Source organism: Bombina bombina, chromosome 6 (genome assembly GCF_027579735.1).
Source record: "Bombina bombina isolate aBomBom1 chromosome 6, aBomBom1.pri, whole genome shotgun sequence".
NCBI classification, from domain to species: domain Eukaryota; kingdom Metazoa; phylum Chordata; class Amphibia; order Anura; family Bombinatoridae; genus Bombina; species Bombina bombina.
This window is the reverse complement of record NC_069504.1, coordinates 121,569,639-121,594,970: the sequence shown is the minus strand read 5'-3', so window position 1 is coordinate 121,594,970 and position 25,332 is coordinate 121,569,639. Positions and strand designations below refer to the sequence as shown.

At 37.0% G+C, this 25,332-nt stretch overlaps 1 protein-coding gene across 1 annotated transcript in view; it reads right to left on the bottom strand.

Moving 5' to 3' along the window:
* The window catches only part of SLC2A13 (solute carrier family 2 member 13), a 617,139-nt gene that overhangs the window by 5,766 nt on the left and 586,041 nt on the right, over window positions 1-25,332 (bottom strand). Inside the window, exons 8-9 of the mRNA XM_053716589.1 lie at window positions 9,053-9,174; window positions 3,905-4,057 (exon numbers count right to left, since the gene is read on the bottom strand). Of these exons, the coding sequence (XP_053572564.1) occupies window positions 3,905-4,057; window positions 9,053-9,174 (275 nt within the window). The remainder of the gene's footprint in view (window positions 1-3,904; window positions 4,058-9,052; window positions 9,175-25,332) is intronic.

Below are 25,332 nucleotides of genomic sequence, written 5' to 3'. Positions count from 1 at the left end.
GTCCAAATAAGGAAATACCACAATACCCTGTTCTCTGATTACAGACAGAAGGGCACCGAGAACCTTTGTAAAAATTCTTGGAGCTGTAGCTAGGCCAAACGGCAGAGCCACAAACTGGTAATGCTTGTCCAGAAAAGAGAATCTCAGGAACTGATAATGATCTGGATGAATCGGAATATGCAGATATGCATCCTGTAAATCTATTGTGGACATATAATGCCCTTGCTGAACAAAAGGCAAGATAGTCCTTACAGTTACCATTTTGAACGTTGGTATCCTTACATAACGATTCAATATTTTTAGATCCAGAACTGGTCTGAAGGAATTCTCCTTCTTTGGTACAATGAAGAGATTTGAATAAAACCCCATCCCCTGTTCCAGAACTGGAACTGGCATAATTACTCCAGCCAACTCTAGATCTGAAACACATTTCAGAAATGCTTGAGCTTTCACTGGATTTACTGGGACACGGGAAAGAAAAAATCTCTTTGCAGGAGGTCTTATCTTGAAATCAATTATGTACCCTTCTGAAACAATGTTCTGAATCCAAAGATTGTGAACAGAATTGATCCAAATTTCTTTGAAAAAACGTAACCTGCCCCCTACCAGCTGAGCTGGAATGAGGGCCGCACCTTCATGTGGACTTAGAAGCTGGCTTTGCTTTTCTAGAAGGCTTGGGTTTATTCCAGACTGGAGATGGTTTCCAAACTGAAACTGCTCCTGAGGATGAAGGATCAGGCTTTTGTTCTTTGTTGAAACGAAAGGAACGAAAACTATTATTAGCCCTGTTTTTACCCTTAGATTTTTTATCCTGTGGTAAAAAAGTTCCTTTCCCACCAGTAACAGTTGAGATAACAGAATCCAACTGAGAACCAAATAATTTGTTACCCTGGAAAGAAATGGAAAGTAGAGTTGATTTAGAAGCCATATCAGCATTCCAAGTTTTAAGCCATAAAGCTCTTCTAGCTAAAATAGCTAGAGACATAAACCTGACATCAACTCTGATAATATAAAAAATGGCATCACAGATAAAATTATTAGCATGTTGAAGAAGAATAATAATATTATGAGAATCATGATCTGTTACTTGTTGCGCTAAAGTTTCCAACCAAAAAGTTGAAGCTGCAGCAACATCAGCCAATGATATAGCAGGTCTAAGAAGATTACCTGAACACAGATAAGCTTTTCTTAGAAAGGATTCAAGTTTCCTATCTAAAGGATCCTTAAACGAAGTACCATCTGACGTAGGAATAGTAGTACGTTTAGCAAGGGTAGAAATAGCCCCATCAACTTTAGGGATTTTGTCCCAAAATTCTAATCTGTCAGACGGCACAGGATATAATTGCTTAAAACGTTTAGAAGGAGTAAATGAATTACCCAAATTATTCTATTCTCTGGAAATTACTTCAGAAATAGCACCAGGAACAGGAAAAACTTCTGGAATAACCACAGGAGATTTAAAGACCTTATCTAAACGTTTAGATTTAGTATCAAGAGGACCAGAATCCTCAATTTCTAAAGCAATTAGTACTTCTTTAAGTAAAGAACGAATAAATTCCATTTTAAATAAATATGAAGATTTATCAGCATCAATCTCTGAGACAGAATCCTCTGAACCAGAAGAGTCATTAGAATCAGAATGATGATGTTCATTTAAAAATTAATCTGTATAAAGAGAAGTTTTAAAAGATTTTTTATGTTTACTAGAAGGAGGAATAACAGACATAGCCTTCTTGATGGATTCAGAAACAAAATCTCTTATGTTATCAGGAACATTCTGAACATTAGATGTTGATGGAACTGCAACAGGTAATGGTACATTACGAAAGGAAATATTATCTGCATTAACAAGTTTGTCATGACAATTAATACAAACAACAGCTGGAGGAATAGCTACCAAAAGTTTACAGCAGATACACTTAGCTTTGGTAGTTCCAGCACCAGACAGCGATTTTCCTGAAGTATCTTCTGACTCAGATGCAACGTGAGACATCTTGCAATATGTAAGAGAAAAAACAACATATAAAGCAAAATTGATCAAATTCCTTAAATGACAGTTTCAGGAATGGGAAAAAATGCCAGTGAACAAGCTTCTAGCAACCAGAAGCAATAAATAATGAGACTTAAATAATGTGGAGACAAAAGCGACGCCCATATTTTTTTAGCGCCAAATAAGACGCCCACATTATTTGGCGCCTAAATGCTTTTGGCGCCAAAAATGACGCCACGTCCGGAACGCCGACATTTTTTGGCGCAAAAGAACGTCAAAAATGACGCAACTTCCGGCGACACATATGACGCCGGAAACAGAAAAGATTTTTTGCGCCAAAAAAGTCTGCGCCAAGAATGACGCAATAAAATGAAGCATTTTCAGCCCCCGCGAGCCTAACAGCCCACAGGGAAAAAAGTCAAATCTTTAAGGTAAGAAAAATATTTGTTTCAAATGCATTATCCCAAATATGAAACTGACTGTCTGAAAATAAGGAATGTTGAACATCCTGAGTCAAGGCAAATAAATGTTTGAATACATATATTTAGAACTTTATTAAAAAAGTGCCCAACCATAGCTTAGAGTGTCACAGAAAATAAGACTTACTTACCCCAGTACACTCATCTACATGTTTGTAGAAAGCCAAACCAGTACTGAAACGAAAATCAGCAGAGGTAATGGTATATTTATAAGAGTATATCGTCGATCTGAAAAGGGAGGTAAGAGATGAATCTCTACGACCGATAACAGAGAACCTATGAAATAGACCCCGTAGAAGGAGATCATTGAATTCAAACAGGCAATACTCTCCTCACATCCCTCTGACATTCACTGCACGCTGAGAGGAAAACCGGGCTCCAACCTGCTGCGGAGCGCATATCAACGTAGAATCTAGCACAAACTTACTTCACCACCTCCATAGGAGGCAAAGTTTGTAAAACTGAATTGTGGGTGTGGTGAGGGGTGTATTTATAGGCATTTTAAGGTTTGGGAAACTTTGCCCCTCCTGGTAGGAATGTATATCCCATACGTCACTAGCTCATGGACTCTTGCTAATTACATGAAAGAAATGTTGTTTTCTGTGAGTGAGTCCGTGCGTACGCAGCTGTTTTTAATACCATACCCTTATCCCTATAAACCATGCCCTGTAAAGTGGGAGTGTTGGGAAGAAGCTATTAACAGTGAGTTGCAAAACATTGTCTGATATGATATGTACGGCCTTTAGATCTCCTCTGAGCACAAACACAACTGCTCTTTTGGGAGGCAAGTTGTATACCTACACTCTGTATGCCCAATAGTACAGTATGTAATTGCCACCTGCATGTGGCATTATCTGCCTCGGTATATGAGATTATATACTATTTTATTAAATAACAGTGCTTATAGGATAAACAAAAATAATTAAGTTTCATCTTAAGCTCCACATTTGTAGAACCTATACAGCACTACCTGTAAATGAACTTTAGTGCTGGACTAGTTTTGGGTAAATTCTCACACTGATCTGGTAACCATTTACACAATAGTGCAAAATGCAGAATTTCTAAAACAAAAAGATACAATAAAAGTGTATTTTAATAGCATAGCTATGTATTTTATAGAATGTTTAATATTTAAAGGGATACTAAACCCAATTGATTTATTTCACGATTTAGATAGAGCATGCAATTTTAAGCAACTTTCTAGTTTACTCCTATTATCAATTTGTCTTTGTTCTCCTAGTATCTTTATTTGAAAAAGCAGGAATGAAAGCTTAGGAGCCAGCCCATTTTAGGTTCAGCACCTGGATACCGCTTGCTGATTGGTGGCTAAATGTAGCGAGAGACCACCTTCTTCTGCATTCGGCAGCTAACAAAACTGACAAATCCACATCTCTAGTTAATATTATTTAAAACAAAAATATTGTAGATATCTTACCATAATATGTAAGGTATTCGGCTGTATGTAAAAAAGTGAGAGAAATGAGTACATTAAATATCCAGTTGACACCAGAGGAGCATGCATTCCCTGTACTTCTTGCCCACAGGGGATAGATTTCAGAATTGACAGTCCATGGCATTGGTCCCATTCCTATAAGAAGAAATAAAAATAAAGGTTCATAAATAAGTCGATTAATATAAATTTGGATTCATTTGGTAAATTAAATGTAAAGGAAACAAAACAAATATACAGTTTAAAAACTATAAAGAAAGTAAACCCCAGATAACGTATTTAATAGTTGTCAATTTGATAATATTTCTGTTTCGCACTTCATATGCTCCCTGTCATCGCTTTGTGCGCCCCCTGATTCTGCTCCATGTTTGTAGCTAGAACCATTTCCACACTTCCTGTCTGTGAATCCGCATTCAAAACGAACATTCCATCCCTGTCTCCTTCAGCCTTTCTCATGAACTCTCTCTCCTGCAGAGCAGATTGTGAAGCTTCCTAACTGAACTGTCTCTCTAACACATCTACTTCCCTCCCTCTCTATCATCCCACCCAGTCCTAATTAGTGTGCTTTAGAGATACAATGTGTAGTCATCCGCAGTTCCCACAGCTGAGATAATTACAAGATTTATTATACCCTATAATCCATTAGATTCAATTCCTTGTATGTCTAAACATCCTCTGCCCTTTTATTTCACAAACCCAGGCTCTATTATAGATAATGTGCTATTTTATCTTTCATTTGTAACTATTAACTAGCCTCTTCCTTTTAACACCTTTACGTTATACCTCTCACATTTAGACTGTAAGCGTGAGAGCCTCTCTCTCTGTAGGGTACTTTTTCTTATTGAGGACATAATCTGTGGGGTACTTTTGATAAAGACTCACTACCATACAGATTACATTTGTACACACCTTACACATTGTATACATGTTTAAAGAATATTTAAGATAATGTAATTTTGCTAATAAAATTTGCTTTGGTTTTGCTCTCAGTGCCATATAACTTGAAAAGCTTCATGAGAATGTTTATCTCCACATATCTTACATACTTTGCTATAGCTAAGTGGAGCAGCTGTAAATGAACTCCTGCGTATATCAAGCAATCACTGTGCAGCATGTAAGAGGGTCAGGATTCTGAATTCCATATAATGCACTCTAGCCTCTAAGTTATTAAAGGGACAGCAAAGGCAAAGTCAAAATCAAACGTTCATGATTCAGATATAGTATGTCATTTTAAAACAACTTTCCAATTTACGTCTTTTATCACATTTGCTTTGTTCTCTAGGTATCCCTTTTTAATTAGTAAATCTATAGGGGCTCAGGAGCGTGCACATGTCTTTAGAACTCTATGGAAGCAGTGTTTGCAACAATGTATAACACTGGTAAAAACAATACTGCCAAATATTGCTGCCATAGAGTACTAAAGATACATGCACGCTCCTGAGCTCCTATAAACCTACAAAGATTTACTAAGCAACAAAGGATACCAAGAGAACAAAGCTAATTTGATAATAGAAGTAAAATTGGATTTTTTTAAATGACATACTGTATCTGAATTTAAAATATGCTCTGTTTGTTTATATGCCCCATTTAGAAGCTAAACAAACATCAAGGTTATACAAGGCAATTAATGACATCACTGATTACATCATAGGTGACATATTTGGTCACTTTACATATGATATCACCAGCTGTATCAATAATAAGCTCACATATACATTATTGTGGCTTCCCTTACAGACACCTTCAATGCAAGGTATCCTGGTGAGTCCCTAGTTATAGGGACTTTATTTTAAAGACAGGCTTCTGGGCTTGAAAACAAGAGATCTTGGGGTCTCTAGACCTTTCTGATGGCCTGTTATAAAGGTAATTGTAAAATGTATTTAAACAAGTTTTTATTTTTTTAACTTGTGCTTAAACTATAACTTTCAAATGGTGGCTCTTGGGGGCTTCTAGGGATTAAGGGAGTTGAGATGAATGGGTTTGAATACCAACGCCTCATTAAGCTCCTTTAAGCCATGTGGTTCTGCTTGGCACTTACAGGTTTCCAGAGCTTGGTGGCATCACCAGCTTCGCTAGATTCCCCTGGCAATGCTGGAGCACTAGAGAACCAGGGATACAGTTGATGGTGGGAAGCTACAAAGCGCACCCCTTTCCCAAATGACAGTAAGCGGTCATCATCCGTGCTAAACACATGGAGCAAAAGACAACCGTGTGCCATCATCTGCGCTTAAGGGTTTTTTAATAGCATCTGAAATAGGAAATTTATCAGAAATGCTGGTCTTCTAAACCATTTCAAGTTACTTTCAAACTTTAAACCCGAAGTCTCTTTAATGCATTATAACTCAAAAGAATAAACAACATACTCTATAGGAATATTTGCAAAGTTTGTGCTAAACGCACGCAGTAGAATGTTTCGTATCCTGTGCAGTGTTACTACAGGGGGCGTTTCCTATTCTACCTGCAGCTATCTTTAAAGCTTTTCTGTTATTTTAACCAGTGGCGTATTTAGGTTTTGTGCTGCCCTAGGCACTCAAAATGTAGCTGCATCCCTCAGGTTTTAGGCCTCTTTTGACATAATATTTTTGGTGAGGGTGAAAAATGACTTTTTTCATGGCATTTCCAAAGTAAATGTTCATGTTCAAATGTACATGTGTGTGTGTGTGTGTATGTATGGTGAGTGTGTGTATATGGTGAGTGTGTGTATGTGTTTGTAATGTGCGTGTAGTGAGACTTAAAAAGTGCCTACCCCCCAAATCTGCCGCCCTAGGCAAGTCATGCCTTGTCTGCCTCAACCAAAAAACGCCACTAATTTTCACTCATTACAAAAAAATACTTGGTAAAGTTCTGTATCTTTATACTGGGTACCACCTGGTATGCACATATTGTTGCATTCTGTGTGGTGCAGAGTCACAACTCAGATACATTGCCAATTTTTTGACAACTGCAGTCTGGATTAGCTTGCACAATAGAAAGCAGAAGAGTTAGATGTTTGCAGGTTGTTGTTTTTTTTCACAGTTTAAACGTTACATAATAAATTAAAAACCCCTTAGGGATAATATAGAGTAATGCAACAATGTACAGCTCAGTACTGAACATGCTAAACTGAAGTGCTGATCAGTGGAAGTGCACCACTTCTGTCACATGGTACAAGAATACTTAAATTCCAATATGGTGGCGCCCTGTTTGAAAATGCAAAGCTTCACTAACTGGCACCTTTGATTTTAAAATAAGAGAATAGTTTTGAAGAGAGCTGAAGACACAGGAGGAATAACAATGTCATGGTGAATAGTAACTATGCTACTGTAGTTGTATCCAGCAGTTTAATATCCCTTTAAGAAATCTTTATTCTGGCACAATTCTAAGTTACAGATTTCTCAGTTGCATTTATATCATTTAAACCTGATTTTGGAGATATTTTCTTTAACATTTCCTTGCATAATAATGAAAATTGTGTCGCATTTGAAAACCAAGACCAACTTTGTTGCATTGTAAAACTTATATTGCAATGTGGGTGTCTCTCCACTTTCAGGACCCTGTATAGCAAGATAAACAGCTTTTAAAGGGACATTAAACACTATAAGACGGTAATATAAAATGATAAACCGTATATATAAAAAAACTTTCATTATTTATTTTGGTCCCTTTTTCTGTAATTCCATTCCGAGATTGTGAGTATTTCAGTTCCTGTTAGAAATGGAAGTGCAGAACACTGTTATATTCCATTCAGCCATTGGCTGCACACTCTAGTGACCTATTTATAACTGTCCTTAATTGGCCACGACAGATAAATAACCTAAGTTACAACATGGCAGCTCCCATTGTTTTATAGACATTAATTATAGACATTAAAACTTTACACTTATTTTGTCATTATTTAAACAACTAATGAAACTTAAAAAATACATCTATATGTTATACACAGACTAATCTTTTCTTTGAATGCATCATTCCATCTAGCATTTCTTTAGTGTTTGATGTCCCTGCTTGGAAGTCCCAGAAACATGAGAGCTGCATTCAATAGAAAGTTATGAGGCTTTCAGGGATAGAGAATCTCCCAGGGAAGAGTGAGGTTAACAGGGGAGCAACTGACACAGATATAAAGTCTCAGTTTGTGGCAAATACAAATTCAACTGAAATGTCTTAAGTACAATTTAACTTGCACTTTATTCTAGATTTGGCATTATTACTATTCTATCTGCTAAATAAGTGTATTATGAATTTTGAGCAAAGTTCACCTGCATACAGTTAGTGAGATAAATCAGTGAGACCTTTCGGATGTAAAAAGCTTAGAGAATATAATAAGGTTATGAGAGAGCTTCAGACACACCCTGGAATGACCTATCCTGCCCAGGAAACTCTCCTGTCCCTCCCACTGTCTGATGCTGTCAGGCTTATTTCACACAATAGAAAGTGCAATGCTATTTGGAAAAGATACACAGAGTATTATCCTAATTTGTTAAAGTTGCACAGAAACGTCCAAAGCATAATCAGATTTTTTTAATTACAAATATACAACATTTAAATAAAAAGTGCAGAGTTTAAAGGGACATGGAACCCAAGATGTTTCTTTCATGATTCAGATCAAGAATACCATTTTAAACAATTTTCCAATTTATTTCTGTTAACTAATTTGCTTACATCTCTTGGTATCCTTTGTTGAAAGAGCAGCAATGAATATGGGTGAACCAATAACATGAGGCATATATATGCAGCCACCAATCAAAAGCTCCTCAGGCTACCTAGGTATGCTTTTCAACAAATGATACAAATAGAACAAATTAGATAATAGATGTACATTGGAAACTTCCTTAAAACTGCATGCTGCATCTAAATTATGAAAGAAAAAAAAAAAGGTTTTATGTCCCTTTAAATGTAATAAAACTTAATGGACAAAAACGAAATTCTAAAGTTAAATACAAAGTGCAAATGTAACAAAACTCGCGTCATGCATTGCTATATTGTACTGGGCTTGTTTATACTCAACCAGAAATTCAGGGAACGCTCCTTAGAGGGATCTCCCTGAGCTGAACGATGATTTTATATAATCACACCAGACTAAAGAGCTTTAGAGAATCAGGCCCTTAGTGTTAAGCATTGATCATTTTATATTTGCAAAATTCAGAAAAATCTTACCAGGAGCAAAGAAAATCAAATATAAAATGAGACCAATGAGTGTCGTCCAAGAATATGGGGTAGGACAGTAATTATAAGCCCAAAACGAACTATCCAATTTGGAAATGGTTTCATTTGAACACCTGAAAAGAGAAAATTGGATAATGAGATAATGCAGAATAAAAATATGAACAGTTTTTAAACAGCTTAACAATATATAGGTAGAACAATTCTATATGTGTTTATAAAATGATGTCCAATGTTATAATGTTTATTTTCTTTACTGGTCAATTTAAATATTACATAGTGATCTTTTATTAACTGTTTTGAAACCACTACAGAACAAGTTGAATCTGACCATTCCGTGCTGATACAATGGGTTAGTCCAGAGGCAATCTTCTCTGATTGTCAAAAAACATGAAGCGCATTACAATACAAAATTAAGAATGCTATCAACATTCTGAAACAAACGTTATTAGATAAAAACAAAATATATTCTTAGTTGATAAATTCATTTATATCATGATGGTGAGAGTCATCACGTGTGGGAATATTCAACTCTTGAGCACTAGGAGGAGGCAAAAGACACCACACACAGCTTTAAATCCCTCCCACTTCCCATGATCCTCAGTCATACATATAGCAAAGTAGATGAGGAAGAAATAAAAGATGGTTTGATAAATCAGGGCAAAGAAGTGCAAAACAAGTACTGCTGCAACCTGAACGAAAAGAAAGGGTGGCCCTCATGGGCTCTCACCATCATGAAAGAAATTAATTTACTTGGTAAGCTTACATTTTGTTTTCTTTGATCAGATGGAGAGAATCCACAAGTTCTCATGTGTAGGAATCAATACCCAAGCCACAAAACCACTGTGAATAGGGGGTGGCAAACAGTGAAGGCAGGATATTACTATTCAAGCACCGCCACTCACAGAACTTTCCTGCCAAAGGCAGTTTAAGAAAAAGAATACACATCAAAGCGATAAAACGTTAAAAAAGTATGTAAATAAAACTAAGGCTCCGTTTATCATCCCGTTGCGGACAGGGGTGTACATATTGACCCCTATCCACACGGCATCTCCTCTGGTAAGCAACAGATCATCTGCTGCCCGCATTTACCATTGTATATGAGCACTCTTGTGTGCAACCCTACCCCCTGCCCGAGCACAGCCAATTACGCACAGGCAGAAGCTGTCAATCTCCCCGGTCAAACGAAATTGGGGAGATTGATATTCTATACCTAAGAGACAGAATTAAACTTTCAAATGCCAATCAGTCAAATTCAAAGTTTTGATATATTGATAAAAGAAAAGGGCCTTTAGAAAGAAGACACCTTCTTAGAGGAAGCCTCCAAGGCATGCACAAGAACATCTGCACCAGATTTGCAAACCAAATCCTTTGAGGCCACACTGGATCAATCAGAATTGCCGAGACTTGTTTCTGCTTGATTCTGGCTGTCACTCTAGAAAGCAACACAAATAAAGAAAAAATTAAATCAGGTTGAACAACCAAGGAATCATTAGGGCATCTATCAGACCTGTTTAAAGGTTCTGAGACCTGGCACAATACTGAGGCAGTTTGTGATTCAAACAAGAAGCCATGTAATCTATCTCTGGCAGAACCCAACATTTCACAATTTTGTTGAAAACTTTTAATTAAGACACCATTCCCCTGAATGAAGAGACTGGCGATGATTGACAAAAGCCATTGCCATGATGCTTTCTGACTGGAATCTCAGGAAAAAAATGTGTTTAGGTTGGGGCAACTTTGAAGAGCCCTAAAGATTGCACAGAGTTCTAGAATATTTATTGGTAACCTTGCCTCCTGAGGAGACCATACTCCCTGTGCTCACTGAGACCAGAGACTGCACCCCAACTTAACAGGCTGGCATCTGTGGAGATTACTATCCAAACTGGTGGAAGAAAGGAGGTTCTTTGAATTAAGGACTGGTGACTCTGCCATTAAGTCAAGGACTGTCTTGTCTTGTGACCTAACAGAATCCCCTGAGACAGATCCTCATGGTCCCCATTCCATTGATGCAGCATCTGCAACTGAAAGTCCCAAAAATAAAATCTGGCAAATAGAACTGCATCTGAGGCAGCCACCAGGAGATCCACAACTTCCATGCACTGGAACATGTTTATACAAAAAGCTGGTGGGCTAAGAAGGTTCAGGAACTTACCTCCAAGCATCTCAGTCCACTGTGCTTCACTCAGCTGCAGGAACTCGATTCCAGTAGATGAGCCCATCCTAGGAAGTGGGAGCATGATGTCAAAGATCTAAGTTAGTAACAGCATCTCAAACCAAAGGATTGTAAGACAAGCCCACTTTTCACCTGCGGAGGGCTGTGGATCCACAAGAAGCAGCTCACTGTACACCAGGGAATTGGTGAACAAGTCAACATTTCACCTGGGTGGTCTGGGATATTTTCCACTAAGTAAAGACCATTCACTGTCTGGCTGATAACTCCTTGTCTGCCCCTCTAAATGACAGGTTACTGCGAGGAAGATTCAGTCTCAGATCGGTTAGAGGATCCCCTTTTACTGCCCTCATCAAGGAGACAAATGAAACTGAATGAGGATCATGTGAAGTGAGAGAGATTTAAACCTTTAGTGTGTTGGGATGCCTTTTGCCTCCTCCTAGTGGTCAGGAGGGGAATATTCCTACAAGTGATGACTTGTGGACTCACCATCTGACAAAAGAAATAAACATTTATTATACCAGCTATTTGGTTTGGGACACCTTTGTTTTACTTTTAAAATTCATCTTGCACGCTTAATTTATATTTAATGGTTATGACAAAGGACTCTATAAATGTAAACCAATGATCTAAAAAGAAAAAATAGGGTAAACCCCAATAAATATATGTGCAAAATGACAGGTGTATAATACTAAAAACAAATATTTTATGTTAATGCTCAAAATGAGATACCACGAGCAGTTAGAAATAATTTTACCTCCCGTTCTAATTCTGTGTGATAAATTGAGCACTGTGACACCCTAGAATGCTTAGACTTCCGGGATGAGAATCTCTGTATCATTCATGAAGGAAATATAAGTGTAAAATATTAATGTTGTGTACTCAGTTGGAAATACACATGGGTTTATTCTTAATTTGCCAGTGAGATTTATTATCGTTCACAAGCATGGTCATTTACACAATATTCCAGGACGGGATGACAATACAACCAGCTGGATATTTGCAAAATCGCCAAGTGTTTTGACAATGAAAGAGTCCTCAAGTATTTGCTATTAGACATGCATCGCAGATCACTGCATTTGGCTGTTTTCGAAGCTAGATCAATTTGACTAATAGTGCAACACATAAATGTCTGGATTTGCACAGATATTTGTGTATTGCCACATTGAATGCCTCAACTCACAGCCAATATCAGCATTTGTTTATATAAATGAATGCCAAATGCACATATCTATTTGCTATACACTCCATTTAGAAGGTAAACTCACAAATACACCTGTCCTATTATTGATGATCTAATGTAAAGATGGTTTACAGCATACAGTGACTCAAGGGCAGGGTACTCTATAATTCATGTAAATTATAGGCATGGGCATTCGGCAGCTTCATTAGCTGCCGAATACGGAAGTAGGTGGCTGCTCGTGGTCTTCAGCTATTTTTGGTGCTGGATTGATTCTTATAAGAGATCACCACACAAAGATCTGTGCAAATCCAGGTCTTAGAGTGGTGATCTTTCACAAGCATAAATCCAGCACCAAAAATAGCTGAAGTCTACGCAGCCACCAAATTCTGCATTCGGAATGCCCATGCTTAGTAAATTCTTCTCCACACCTGTATATTACATGTTACAGTGCTGCGTAATATGTTGGCATTTTTTTTATAAATAATCAATAACAATAATAATAATTATCATAATAAAACACTTAATCTATCAGAGTTTCTGACTAGTATAGGTTTTCCAATCATTCAGAGCCTCATGATCAAAAATACGCCGGCATGCAGAGAAATTATATTAAATCTTTGGGGACTTTTTTGAGCATTATATTGTAATGTATGTGTCCCTCCTTCATAACCAGAACCTGCATAGCTAGATAAACAGCTTTCAAGTAACAATTTGTCTTTCTAAAAATATTTGAGGGACCTCACAGTACTAAAAAGACTCTTTAGATCAGTGCTTTCCAAACTGTGTGTTGTGACACATTAGTGTGTCAGTGGCAGTGTGTAGGTGTGCTTCAGCACAAACTCTTTTTGAATTAAAAATTCTTTTAAAAATTTTTTTTGGTTTCCGACTTTCCATCTGCCTGCTATGCATATCACGTAGTGGGTCACAGATCATCTTAACCTATTGGCACAGCTTAGCGGGAACTGAAACTATTCCTATTGGCGGCACATTGGCTCCTGACTGCATGTGCAGTCTCCTCAATCGGCTCGTGACTGCACGTGTAGTCAGTGAGTGGGACAGCAGAGTGTTTGCAGCGTGGACAGTAGTCAGTCGGTCTTGCAGAGCTCTGAGGGCAGCTCTGCGAGACTGACTGACTACTGATACCCATGATACCCACATTTTTTCTTTCATGATGTAGAAAGAGAATGCATTTTTAAAAATCTTTCTAATTTACTTCTATTATCTAATTTGTTTTATTCTCTTGATATTCATTGCTGAAAAGAATATCTAGATATGCTCAGTAGCTGCTGATTGGTTGCTGCACATAGAAGCCTTATGTGATTGTTTCACTCATGTGCATTGCTTTTTCTTCAAATAAGGATATCTAAAAAATGAAGCAAAATAAATAATAGAAGTAAATTGTAATGTTGTTTAAATTTGTATGTTCTATCTGAATCATGAAAGAAAGATTTTGGGTTTAGTGGCCCTTTAAATGCTGAGCTGAAGTCAGAAGTCAAAGTGTTGTTTTTTGATTTTTGTTTTTTTTTTTAAATAATTTATATTGAGGTTATTCAAATAAAAAGTACAGCTCTAAGTAAATGTAATGTACAACAGTAAAACAGCTTATACAGAATATTATACAAACATGACAAGGGTATGCATAGCAGTTAATTATGAAGATAATTAAGAGTCCAGCTAATAGCCTCATATAAACAGCTGGTGAGCGCTAGTAATGAACCTCATTTTGTAGTTTTAATAAGTAGGTTTGTGTCCCCAACTCTACAAAAGGCCGCTCTTAGACCCATGGAAATATGAGACTCAATAGGGGGACGTTAATGTTGGGTACAGTCACTTTTGGACCGTAGAATTTAATAAACAAACAAAGTAAAATGTTCCTATGTCTGCCAATTCAAAGTAAAGGTACAGGAAAGAGAAAAATCAGGGATATTGACCAATTATAGGGGACATGCAAATAAATATACTGGTAACAAATCTTTGTTCTAGGCAAACCTCTAGTTCAACTAAGATAACTACATATAGGAAAGCTGAAACTTGTAGAGGGGGGGGGGGGGCGCTATCATATTAAAAAAAAAAAAAAATCTTCCCTTCGCTAGACCCCAAAGTGAGGTAGTAGTCCTGGTTTCAAGGGGGAAGATAAGTCTACCCTCCCCTACAATCAAGTACCTCTGCCGCAGAGCATATGCTAAAATGTAACAGAACCCAAGAAAACTCTGATAATTTACAAGACATTACCCCCAACATGGAACATTACTATAAATTATCTTGTGGCATGTAAATAGTTTGCCAAGGAAAACACTTAGATGAGTACAACAAAATAGAGCAGATTATTTACATTAAAATCTAAGCAATAGAACATACCATATTAGTTAGTGTAACACAGTGACAGATGTAGATCTATAAACATATATGTACACATGAATTAAAGCAGGATGCATAGCCATGGCCTTTATCGTATATAATAGTATACCTGCATTACAAGTTGATCCGGAATCACATTGTATTGTACATTACAGGGAGTGCAGAATTATTAGGCAAATTAGTATTTTGACCACATCATCCTCTTTATGCATGTTGTCTTACTCCAAGCTGTATAGGCTCGAAAGCCTACTACCAATTAAGCATATTAGGTGATGTGCATCTCTGTAATGAGAAGGGGTGTGGTCTAATGACATCAACACCCTATATCAGGTGTGCATAATTATTAGGCAACTTCCTTTCCTTTGGCAAAATGGGTCAAAAGAAGGACTTGACAGGCTCAGAAAAGTCAAAAATAGTGAGATATCTTGCAGAGGGATGCAGCACTCTTATAATTGCAAAGCTTCTGAAGCGTGATCATCGAACAATCAAGCGTTTCATTCAAAATAGTCAACAGGGTCGCAAGAAGCGTGTGGAAAAACCAAGGCGCAAAATAACTGCCCATGAACTGAGAAAAGTCAAGCGTGCAGCTGCCAAGATGCCACTTGCCACCAGTTTGGCCATATTTCAGAGCTGCAACATCACTGGAGTGCCCAAAAGCACAAGGTGTGCAATACTCAGAGACATGGCCAAGGTAAGAAAGGCTGAAAGACGACCACCACTGAACAAGACACACAAGCTGAAACGTCAAGACTGGGCCAAGAAATATCTCAAGACTGATTTTTCTAAGGTTTTATGGACTGATGAAATGAGAGTGAGTCTTGATGGGCCAGATGGATGGGCCCGTGGCTGGATTGGTAAAGGGCAGAGAGCTCCAGTCCGACTCAGACGCCAGCAAGGTGGAGGTGGAGTACTGGTTTGGGCTGGTATCATCAAAGATGAGCTTGTGGGGCCTTTTCGGGTTGAGGATGGAGTCAAGCTAAACTCCCAGTCCTACTGCCAGTTTCTGGAAGACACCTTCTTCAAGCAGTGATACAGAAAGAAGTCTGCATCCTTCAAGAAAAACATGATTTTCATGCAGGACAATGCTCCATCACACGCGTCCAAGTACTCCACAACGTGGCTGGCAAGAAAGGGTATAAAAGAATAAAATCTAATGACATGGCCTCCTTGTTCACCTGATCTGAACCCCATTGAGAACCTGTGGTCCATCATCAAATGTGAGATTTACAAGGAGGGAAAACAGTACACCTCTCTGAACAGTGTCTGGGAGGCTGTGGTTGTTGCTGCACGCAATGTTGATGGTGAACAGATCAAAACACTGACAGAATCCATGGATGGCAGGCTTTTGAGTGTCCTTGCAAAGAAAGGTGGCTATATTGGTCACTGATTTGTTTTTGTTTTGTTTTTGAATGTCAAAAATGTATATTTGTGAATGTTGAGATGTTATATTGGTTTCACTGGTAAAAATAAATAATTGAAATGGGTATATATTTGTTTTTTATTAAGTTGCCTAATATTTATGCACAGTAATAGTCACCTGCACACACAGATATCCCCCTAAAATAGCTATAACTAAAAACAAACAAAAAACTACTTCCAAAACTATTCAGCTTTGATATTAATGAGTTTTTTGGGTTCATTGAGAACATGGTTGTTGTTCAATAATAAAATTAATCCTCAAAAATACAACTTGCCTAATAATTCTGCACTCCCTGTAATGATCGTTAAGCTATCTTGTGTTATGTGAAGGGGAGAAGGAGCAAACATCAAGACAAGGTTAGCAGTGCTTGTGCGTAGTTTCCCTATTCACAGTGATACAGGGGGAGATAAACATTAACAACCTTAAGGGATACTGTGAATCAGAGGCAACCTTCAAAGGGCTTAGTGAAGTGACCCCAAACATAGTATAGACAAGGATTAGCCGTGCCTATTGCACCTTAAAGTTCTGCATGTGTGTTAAAATACCGGTCAGTCCAGGTGTCATACATCTAAACCAGAGAAAGCAGCGTGGGACATTATGAAGTCTTATCCGATGCCTGCCCTCCTGACTGCGTCTTCATTGTTAGAGATCAGGGGTTGTGACCCAAAAAGAATATCCAGGGTCAGAGACCCTGGGTTACGCCATGCCTGACTACTGTTCATCTGGGTGAACTCGAGTCCGGAAGGGATTTCCTTTCTGATCACTGCTCTAGCTTGCACTGAGACCAGGGGTGGTCGAGTCGGCATGATACTCCTAGTTAATCTTGACAGCTCTGGTGAAGCAGAAACAGAGATGTTTCATTTTTTGGCAGGGACCTCAGCTACACCTCCAGGGTTGCGATGAGCAGCATACTCCCTTAGCAGATAAGGTATAGACATTGCCTTCACCTTTGTTTCAGAATCAGATGATGGATTTATGATGTCTAAGTCCACAGTGACCGGTATATCTCTTAAAGCTGCAGGGCTCTCAGTCTGGAGCTGTAAGGTATGTATTAATCTCCTTCCAGAAGTTTGAAAGATGCAGCCCCCACTGCTAAGCCTCAGCCGCGTGTGATTCAGCTCAGCTCCATTTGGGAATGCGGATCTCCTCTCCAAACTGATCTGGTGCCCCATCGGTTCGCCAGGCGGATTACACACAGTGGTTAGGTCACTGTTTGGGGAGTTTTCACCATGGAGTGAACTTTGCGGATGTTTGGTAGATAGAATCCCAGCAGGCGTTTGGAACGGGTACATTAGGGATTCGGCTTTTGGTCCTGCGACTCTCCTTTAGCTCTTGCACATATGCCTTTTAGGGAGGCAAATTCCCCATCTAGGATTGCGCGCAGCTTACTGAAGTGGGATTCCAGCATGGCTGTAACTTCCCGGCGGATCAGTTTAGGTTCCAGCGCCATATTTAAAGGACAGTGCGAGAGTTTTGGGTAAATACGTTATGTCCCTTTTCCCCTTAGGTAGTAGTATTTCCGATGTCAGGAACTATGTAACAGGTTATTCTCCTTCTGTTCCTTGTTCAAGAGTTCTCATTGGCTATGCACAGAAGGTTGTGTAGTAAATAGTACTACTCGTAACCCCAGTCTCCCAGGGGGGGGGGGGGAATATGCGAAAGCCCCGGCTCCAGGACCTGCCAGACACTTAATAAATGCGGCAGCCTTGAGGCCTAGCTGCAGAATTTAGACAGAGCAGCCCATCCAGAGAGTTTCCCCCAGGACTGTCAATTTCTTGAGTCTTATAGTATCCCTCTGGCCCTTATCTACAGGATTAGAAACCTTTTGAAAAGAAAAACAATAAAATATTGTAGAAAACACTGCAGTAGAACCAGGAGCTCCCACAAAACACGTCCTGTCTCTGCAACTGTAGGCTCCACCCCCCCAAAGTGTTTTTTTATGCAGCTAGCTCCCAGTAGTGCATTGCTGTTCCTGCTCTTGATATATGGATAGGAAGTGGAATCTTAAAAATGCTTGATGATGAAATGCAAGTGTCTTTATCTTAATATGCCACTAAATATTTACAAACTATTTTAATCCCATCAACCTCGTACATCCCCATTAAAATAGTAAGTAGCTATTGGTGTTATTAAACTTTTTTTTAATTCTTGCCCATACATACTGCTACTTGTAAATACATTTCATTATTATATCATTTATGTATGCGTCCGTATCTCTTAAAACAAGTTAGTTTAACCTCCTGTTTGCTAGTACAACTGAATAACTGTGTCGCGAAATGATGTAGGTCTAAAAAGTGTGTCACTAACATAAGATTTTTTGGAAAGCTCTGCTTTAGATCATCAAGACCAAATTGTTTTAGTGCATCAAAGGGCTTAAGCATACAACATATTTGTTTGGCTCAGACCTAACCAAGGGCTTAATCACAATCTATCAGCTATCGGCTCCTGAAAATTAATGTTTCGTACTGGCTGAATTTGAAGCTCAATTTCTCATGTGATCACAGTGCAATTTTGTATCAGTAGTTAAAAACAGGGTCAAGATTTACAATTTAAAAGAAGTGAAAATCCTGTAAAAAATATATATTTTACGTGTTTTACATAGTTTTTTTTATAAAAATAAAATAAAAGCCTGGTCCATTTTATCAACTGTACACAAAATTCCACTGTGAGTTTCTATGTAAAACACATATAAATATATATTTACAAGATTTTCACTTCCTTTAAACTGTAAATCTTGACCCCACTTCCTTGCTGCTTACAAGATTGTGCAACTGGGTTTCTATAGGGGGATGCGCATCTATGCATGCTAAATCCAATCTTGCTTACTAATGCTCTTTCCAGATTACAAGTTTATTTACAGATGCACTGTTGTGAACAAGTTTGAACTTAGTGTGCATTGAAGCTCATTCCTATAAAAACAAAATTTATGATTGTGCAATCTCATTTAAGAGCCTCTCAGAAAAGATACTAAGGAGAAAGGAAGCGAGGTTGAGATTTACTGTTTTTAAAAAAAATACCAACAACCTAATAGATGCATTTAGATGGATTAGCAGTAGTGTGTATGGTAATGGATTGAAATAGTTAACTATGAAAGCCACGGTTATGTGATTTCCTGTAAAAACATGATTTTAATGACACCTGCACTGTTAGTAACAATCAGGCGAGTGCGAGTGAGAAATACATTCAGATATGAAATCTTTGAAACTGGAAACTTAAAGGAACATGAAACCCAATTTTTTTCTTTCATAATTCAGATAGAGAATACAATTTTAAACAACAATCAGATTTACTTCTATTATCTAATTTGCTTCATTGTTTAGATATCCTTTGTTGAAGAAACAGCAATACACATGGGTGAGCCAATCACACGAGGCATCTGTCTAAGGCCACCAATCAGTAGCTACTCAACCTATTTAGATATGCTTTTAAAAAAAGGATATCAATAGAATGAAGTAAATTAGATAATAGAAGTAATTGGGAAAGTTGTTTAAAATTGCAAGTTCTTTCTAAATCATGAAAGAAAAAAATTGGGTTTAATGTCCGTTTAAACATTTGTGAGTTGTAAATATCTATAGTTTCTTATGAGCAGTCTGTGCTCTTATTTACAGCAATATATGTAATGTTTGGATTGAACCTCCTATGCTTGTTGCTTGGATCTCATGCATTCATTTCATGGTTTGTGCATTTATAGATTTATGTAGGATATCCAGCTTACAGTCTATTTACAGTGTTTAACAAAAGTATTTAGACTCTTGAGCAATTCTTGCATTTTACTGAAAAACAGTCTATATGGTGTCTGATACTTTATCTGGAAAAAAATGAACTAAAAATATTGTTATGAATATTAATTATTTTAAGGTGACTATTTTTGTTACATTGTATTGAGTTTCTTAAAATGCTAATACATAATACAGTCAAGGTAGAACTTCACAGACAATAAAGTATGCATTGCATATTGTATATATGAGGCAGAATCAAATAGGAAAAAATGCAGAAGAAATAGATATTAAATAGTAAAATGGTGCTGTTAGCCTATTCAAATAAGGGTAGAATCTAAATAGTACAATAATAAATTGTAAAACTGATAATGCTCCTTGGAACCGAATATTTCTAGATTGTAAATTCCCACAGGAATAGGGCCCTCAATCCCTCCTGTATGTGTTTGTAAATTTTGTCCTGTCTCTTACAAGTCTTGTATTGTTTTATTTAAATGAATTGTATCCATGGACAGCGCTGCGGAATATGTTGGCGCTTCATAAATAAAGTACAATAATAATAATAATATTTATTTTGCAACACAAAAAAGAATCCAGCATGTAAACACTGTCAGATGGAAGAAATAGAGTTCCAGAATAGGGGGAGCTCTTCTGGAGAAAAAAAAAGGGAGGGAAAAGAAGCACAGTACTGGCCGTGTGATTCATGTATCATTAATAATGCATTGGTTGTGTTGCCTGGGCTTTAGCATCATTAATAAGCTCTTCCTAATATATTTGAACTATCTGAGATTTGTATAAAGTGGTCAACTTCAAACAGGATTATTCCTCGAGGGACATCAATTCAGATGTTCTAGATGTTCAGAAGGAACAATGGGCCATTTCAAATTCCAAGCAATTTTTGACTTATTTTGATTTGCTCTTATTTTTCAGGGGCATTTTAATGATGTGTTTAAAAGCACTGTATATACATCTAGTTGAAAATCCCTAACATTCGATCTAGTCTGTATATTGGAATTTTTAATTATACTCCCACCAGATATATTACAGAGTGCCAATGCCACCACAGCTTCATCAGCAATGTTAATACGATGTTGGGTATTTATTAGTTAGCTGAACTGGGGTTAGATATGCTTGAGTTAAAAAATGTTTGATGTAGTGGATGATTTGAATGTGTTTATAAATATGCAGAGCCAACCTGTGCCCTTCATTTGAGAGACAGACTCCCTTTCACAATGTTATTCATATGCCAAGCTGTGTGGGTCATCCAGCATTAATAAAAGTTTGTAGCCCAAGAATATCCAGTCTTTTATAGGAATTGTTGACCAATACATATACACAACATCATTTTGTAAATATTTGATTAATACATCTTTTAAGGAACTATTTGAATAGGAAACAGATTAGACGTTCATATGTATAGACTAACTATGTTGCATAAGTCGTGTATCCAATCAGGTTAGATTAGTAACTATGACGTTAATTGAACAGCCTAGAAAAGGCCTTCGAAAAGGTTCACAGGTAAGCAGTGAACAAGTGCGCATGCACACGAAACGCGTCTGCGTGTGAACCTGTTCTATTTTCTACCTGAGGGTAGTGTTTGTTGCTAGCTATTTGCCCTGTATGCTTTTAAATTTTGGAATAAAGATTTTTGTATGTTTTACGGTAATCTACTCATCCTTGTGATTGCATTTTTATATTACCCATACCGTGCTTTTTACGGCGCTTCTACTCATTGGATTATTTGTTGATGTTTTGTTTGGGGCATGTTTGGCAGTTCCGCCCATAGCAGCAGCCTAGGCATTGGTCAACGAAGGGGGTGTGTCCCCGCCCACGCTCCATTGTGCCGGTTCTACAGAGGATTACGGATGTAAGCAGGTGAGCGCTCTATATACACAAGTTTTCTGTATATATTTTCAAAAAAGGGTCAGGGGACCTAGTTAGTTTAGTTCTTTGTTAATAATAAAGTGTTCCTGTTGAAGGTATTAGAGCCACTTTGTATAAGTGCTTCCGGCTATATCAGCTGAATTCCGTTTTAATTTGCCGTTATCAAGCATAGATCTTAGGTATGTTGTACTCTCTGCTTGTCTACTTCCTGGAAAGCTAGGTGTAACACCAGCTTGAAATTCTACATTTGATGGAATCAGCAGTGGTGAAGTGGACAAAGAGATGTCAAGGGTAAGAACTACAAATATCATCCCATTGTCGGTTTAAAGCAGCTTGGAGATTATCACAAAAATATTTTTTAGTCCTATAGGGACAGTTTGAAAGATATATAAAATCCTAGGCAAAACGTTAATTTTTAAGGCACTCATCCTGCCAAGCCAAGATAATGGTTTATGTCTCCAAGAGGTTAGGTCATTACACAGCCTACAGCAGAACTTTCCAGTGTAGTACCGGTCTATGGCAGCAAATGTAACAAAAAAGATTGCTAAAGAGAGTGTGAATTATGTTCTTACATTTTGTTCTTATCAAACAAGATTTTGGATGAATAGCAACTTTAAAAGTGCTGCTTACTCACAGGTATTTTATTTGTCTGCCAGCTGCTTTTGTCCTTATCTTTTTTTCTTTTAATACAAGTGTAATAAACAGAACCTGTTGTGTTTCTATATAAAGCATCTTTAATGGTAAGGTGTCATTCTGCTGAGTAACTGACCCTGCTGTTTACTGTTTAACTCACTACGTGCAGAACAGACGTGAAGCAGAATGGAAAAAGCCTGTGTGCTACTGCTAATCTGCCTGCAGCACTGAACGGGTAAATCTTGTTATCGGCTGTTAAGCAATAACCATTTCAGTGTGATTATTCCTGGTGTCACTTTTTCATTTAGCTGTCACAAGGCATTTTAATCAAACACAGTGCTCTCTTGGGATTCCAAATGGGGAAAAATAACACAATGTTTCTATTTTGAATCATGCAGAAATATAGTCCATAATACATGGTATGACCTACTGTCCTAGTGGCCCCTACTTTATTTTATTGCTTACAAAGTTAAATAAGGAAACTTAAGGATGTGCTTTATATGTAGTTGATACAATGGGGCCTAGTTATCAAGCCGTCAACCTCAAATACGCTGGAATTCCGCAGCGTATTTGTGGCGAGGCTGATTCGCCTTAGTTATCAAAGGCTAGAGACCAGCAAAAGTAGAATTTTGTGACGTAAGCTTCGATCCGCCGGACTCAGTCCGACACAGATCGATTCTTACGTCACTCCAGATGTTCCGCACACAAGTTCGGCACAATCTGACTACTTTTGCTAGTTATCAAAAAACTAGCAGGTACGCTCGGCACTTTTCCGGCCCAGCGTACCTGGTTTTCAAACCGCCACCCTGGAGGCGGCGGATCCCATAGGAATCAATGGGAGTCTGACCATAGCGAAAGTACAAGTTCGCTGCTGCCAGACATCCCATTGATTCCTATGGGAACTGTCTACACCTAACACCCTAACATGTACCCCGAGTCTAAACACCCCTAATCTGTCCCCCCCTACACCACCGCAACTAAATAAATGTATTACCCCCTAAACCGCCGCTCCCGGAGCCCACCGCAAGATACTCTATACATATTAACCCCTAAACCACCGCTCCCTGACTCCGCCGCAACTATAATAAATGTATTAACCCCTAAACCGCTGCTCCCGGAGCCCACCGCAACCTATATTAAATTTATTAACCCCTAATCTGCCCCCCCTACACCGTCGCCACCTATAATACATTTATTAACCTCTATCCTGCCCCCCACTACACCGCCGCCACTGTAATAAAATTATTAACCCCTAAACCTAAGTCTAACACTAACCCTAACACCCCCCTAACTTAAATATTAATTAAATAAATCTAAATAATATTTCTATTATGAACTAAATTAATCCTATTTAAAACTAAATACTTACCTGTAAAATAAACCGTAAGATAGATACAATATAAATAATAATTATATTGTAGCTATCTTAGGGTTTATTTTTATTTTACAGGCATCTTTCAATTTATTTTAACTAGGTACAATAGCTATTAAATAGTTATTAACTATTTAATAGCTTACCTAGCTAAAATAAAGAGAAATTTACCTGTAAAATAAAAACTAACCTAAGTTACAATTACACCTAACACTACACTATACTTTAATAAATTATTCCTATTTAAAACTAAATTCTTACCTGTAAAATAAACCCTAAGATAGCTACAATGTAATTAATAATTACATTGTAGCTATTTTAGGATTTATATTTATTTTACAGGTAACTTTGTATTTATTTTAGCTAGTTAGAATAGTTATTAAATAGTTATTAACTATTTAATAACTACCTAGCTAAAAGAAATACAAAATCACCTGTAAAATAAATCCTAACCTAAGTTACAATTAAACCTAACACTACACTATCATTAAATAAATTAAATAAATTACATACAAATAACTACAATTAAATACAATTACATAAACTAACTAAAGTACAAAAAATAAAAAAAGCTAAGTTACAAAAAATAAAAAAAAATAGGTTACAAACATTTTAAAAATATTACAACAATTTTAAGCTACTTACACCTAATCTAAGCCCCCTAATAAAATAACAAAAAAACCCAAAATAAAACAATGCCCTACCCTATTCTAAATTTAAAAAGTTCAAAGCTCTTTTACCTTACCAGCCCTTAAAAGGGCCATTTGTGGGGCATGCCCCAAAGAATTCAGCTCTTTTGCCTGTAAAAGAAAAATACAACAAACTTTTTTTAATTTAGAATAGGATAGGGCATTTTTTTATTTTGGGGGGGTTTGTTATTTTATTAGGGGGCTTAGATTAGGTGTAAGTTTCTTAAAATTGTTGTAATATTTTTAAAATGTTTGTAACCTATTTTTTTTATTTTTTGTAACTTAGCTTTTTTTATTTTTTGTACTTTAGTTAGTTTATGTAATTGTATTTAATTGTAGTTATTTGTAGGTAATTTATTTAATTTATTTAATGATAGTGTAGTGTTAGGTTTAATTGTAACTTAGGTTAGGATTTATTTTACAGGTGATTTTGTATTTCTTTTAGCTAGGTAGTTATTAAATAGTTAATAACTATTTAATAACTATTCTAACTAGCTAAAATAAATACAAAGTTACCTGTAAAATAAATATAATTCCTAAAATAGCTACAATGTAATTATTAATTACATTGTAGCTATCTTAGGGTTTATTTTACAGGTAAGTATTTAGTTTTAAATAGGAATAATTTATTAAAGTATAGTGTAGTATAGGTGTAATTGTAACTTAGGTTAGTTTTTATTTTACAGGCAAATTTCTCTTTATTTTAGCTAGGTAAGCTATTAAATAGTTAATAACTATTTAATAGCTATTGTACCTAGTTAAAATAAATTGAAAGATGCCTGTAAAATAAAAATAAACCCTAAGATAGCTACAATATAATTATTATTTATATTGTATCTATCTTAG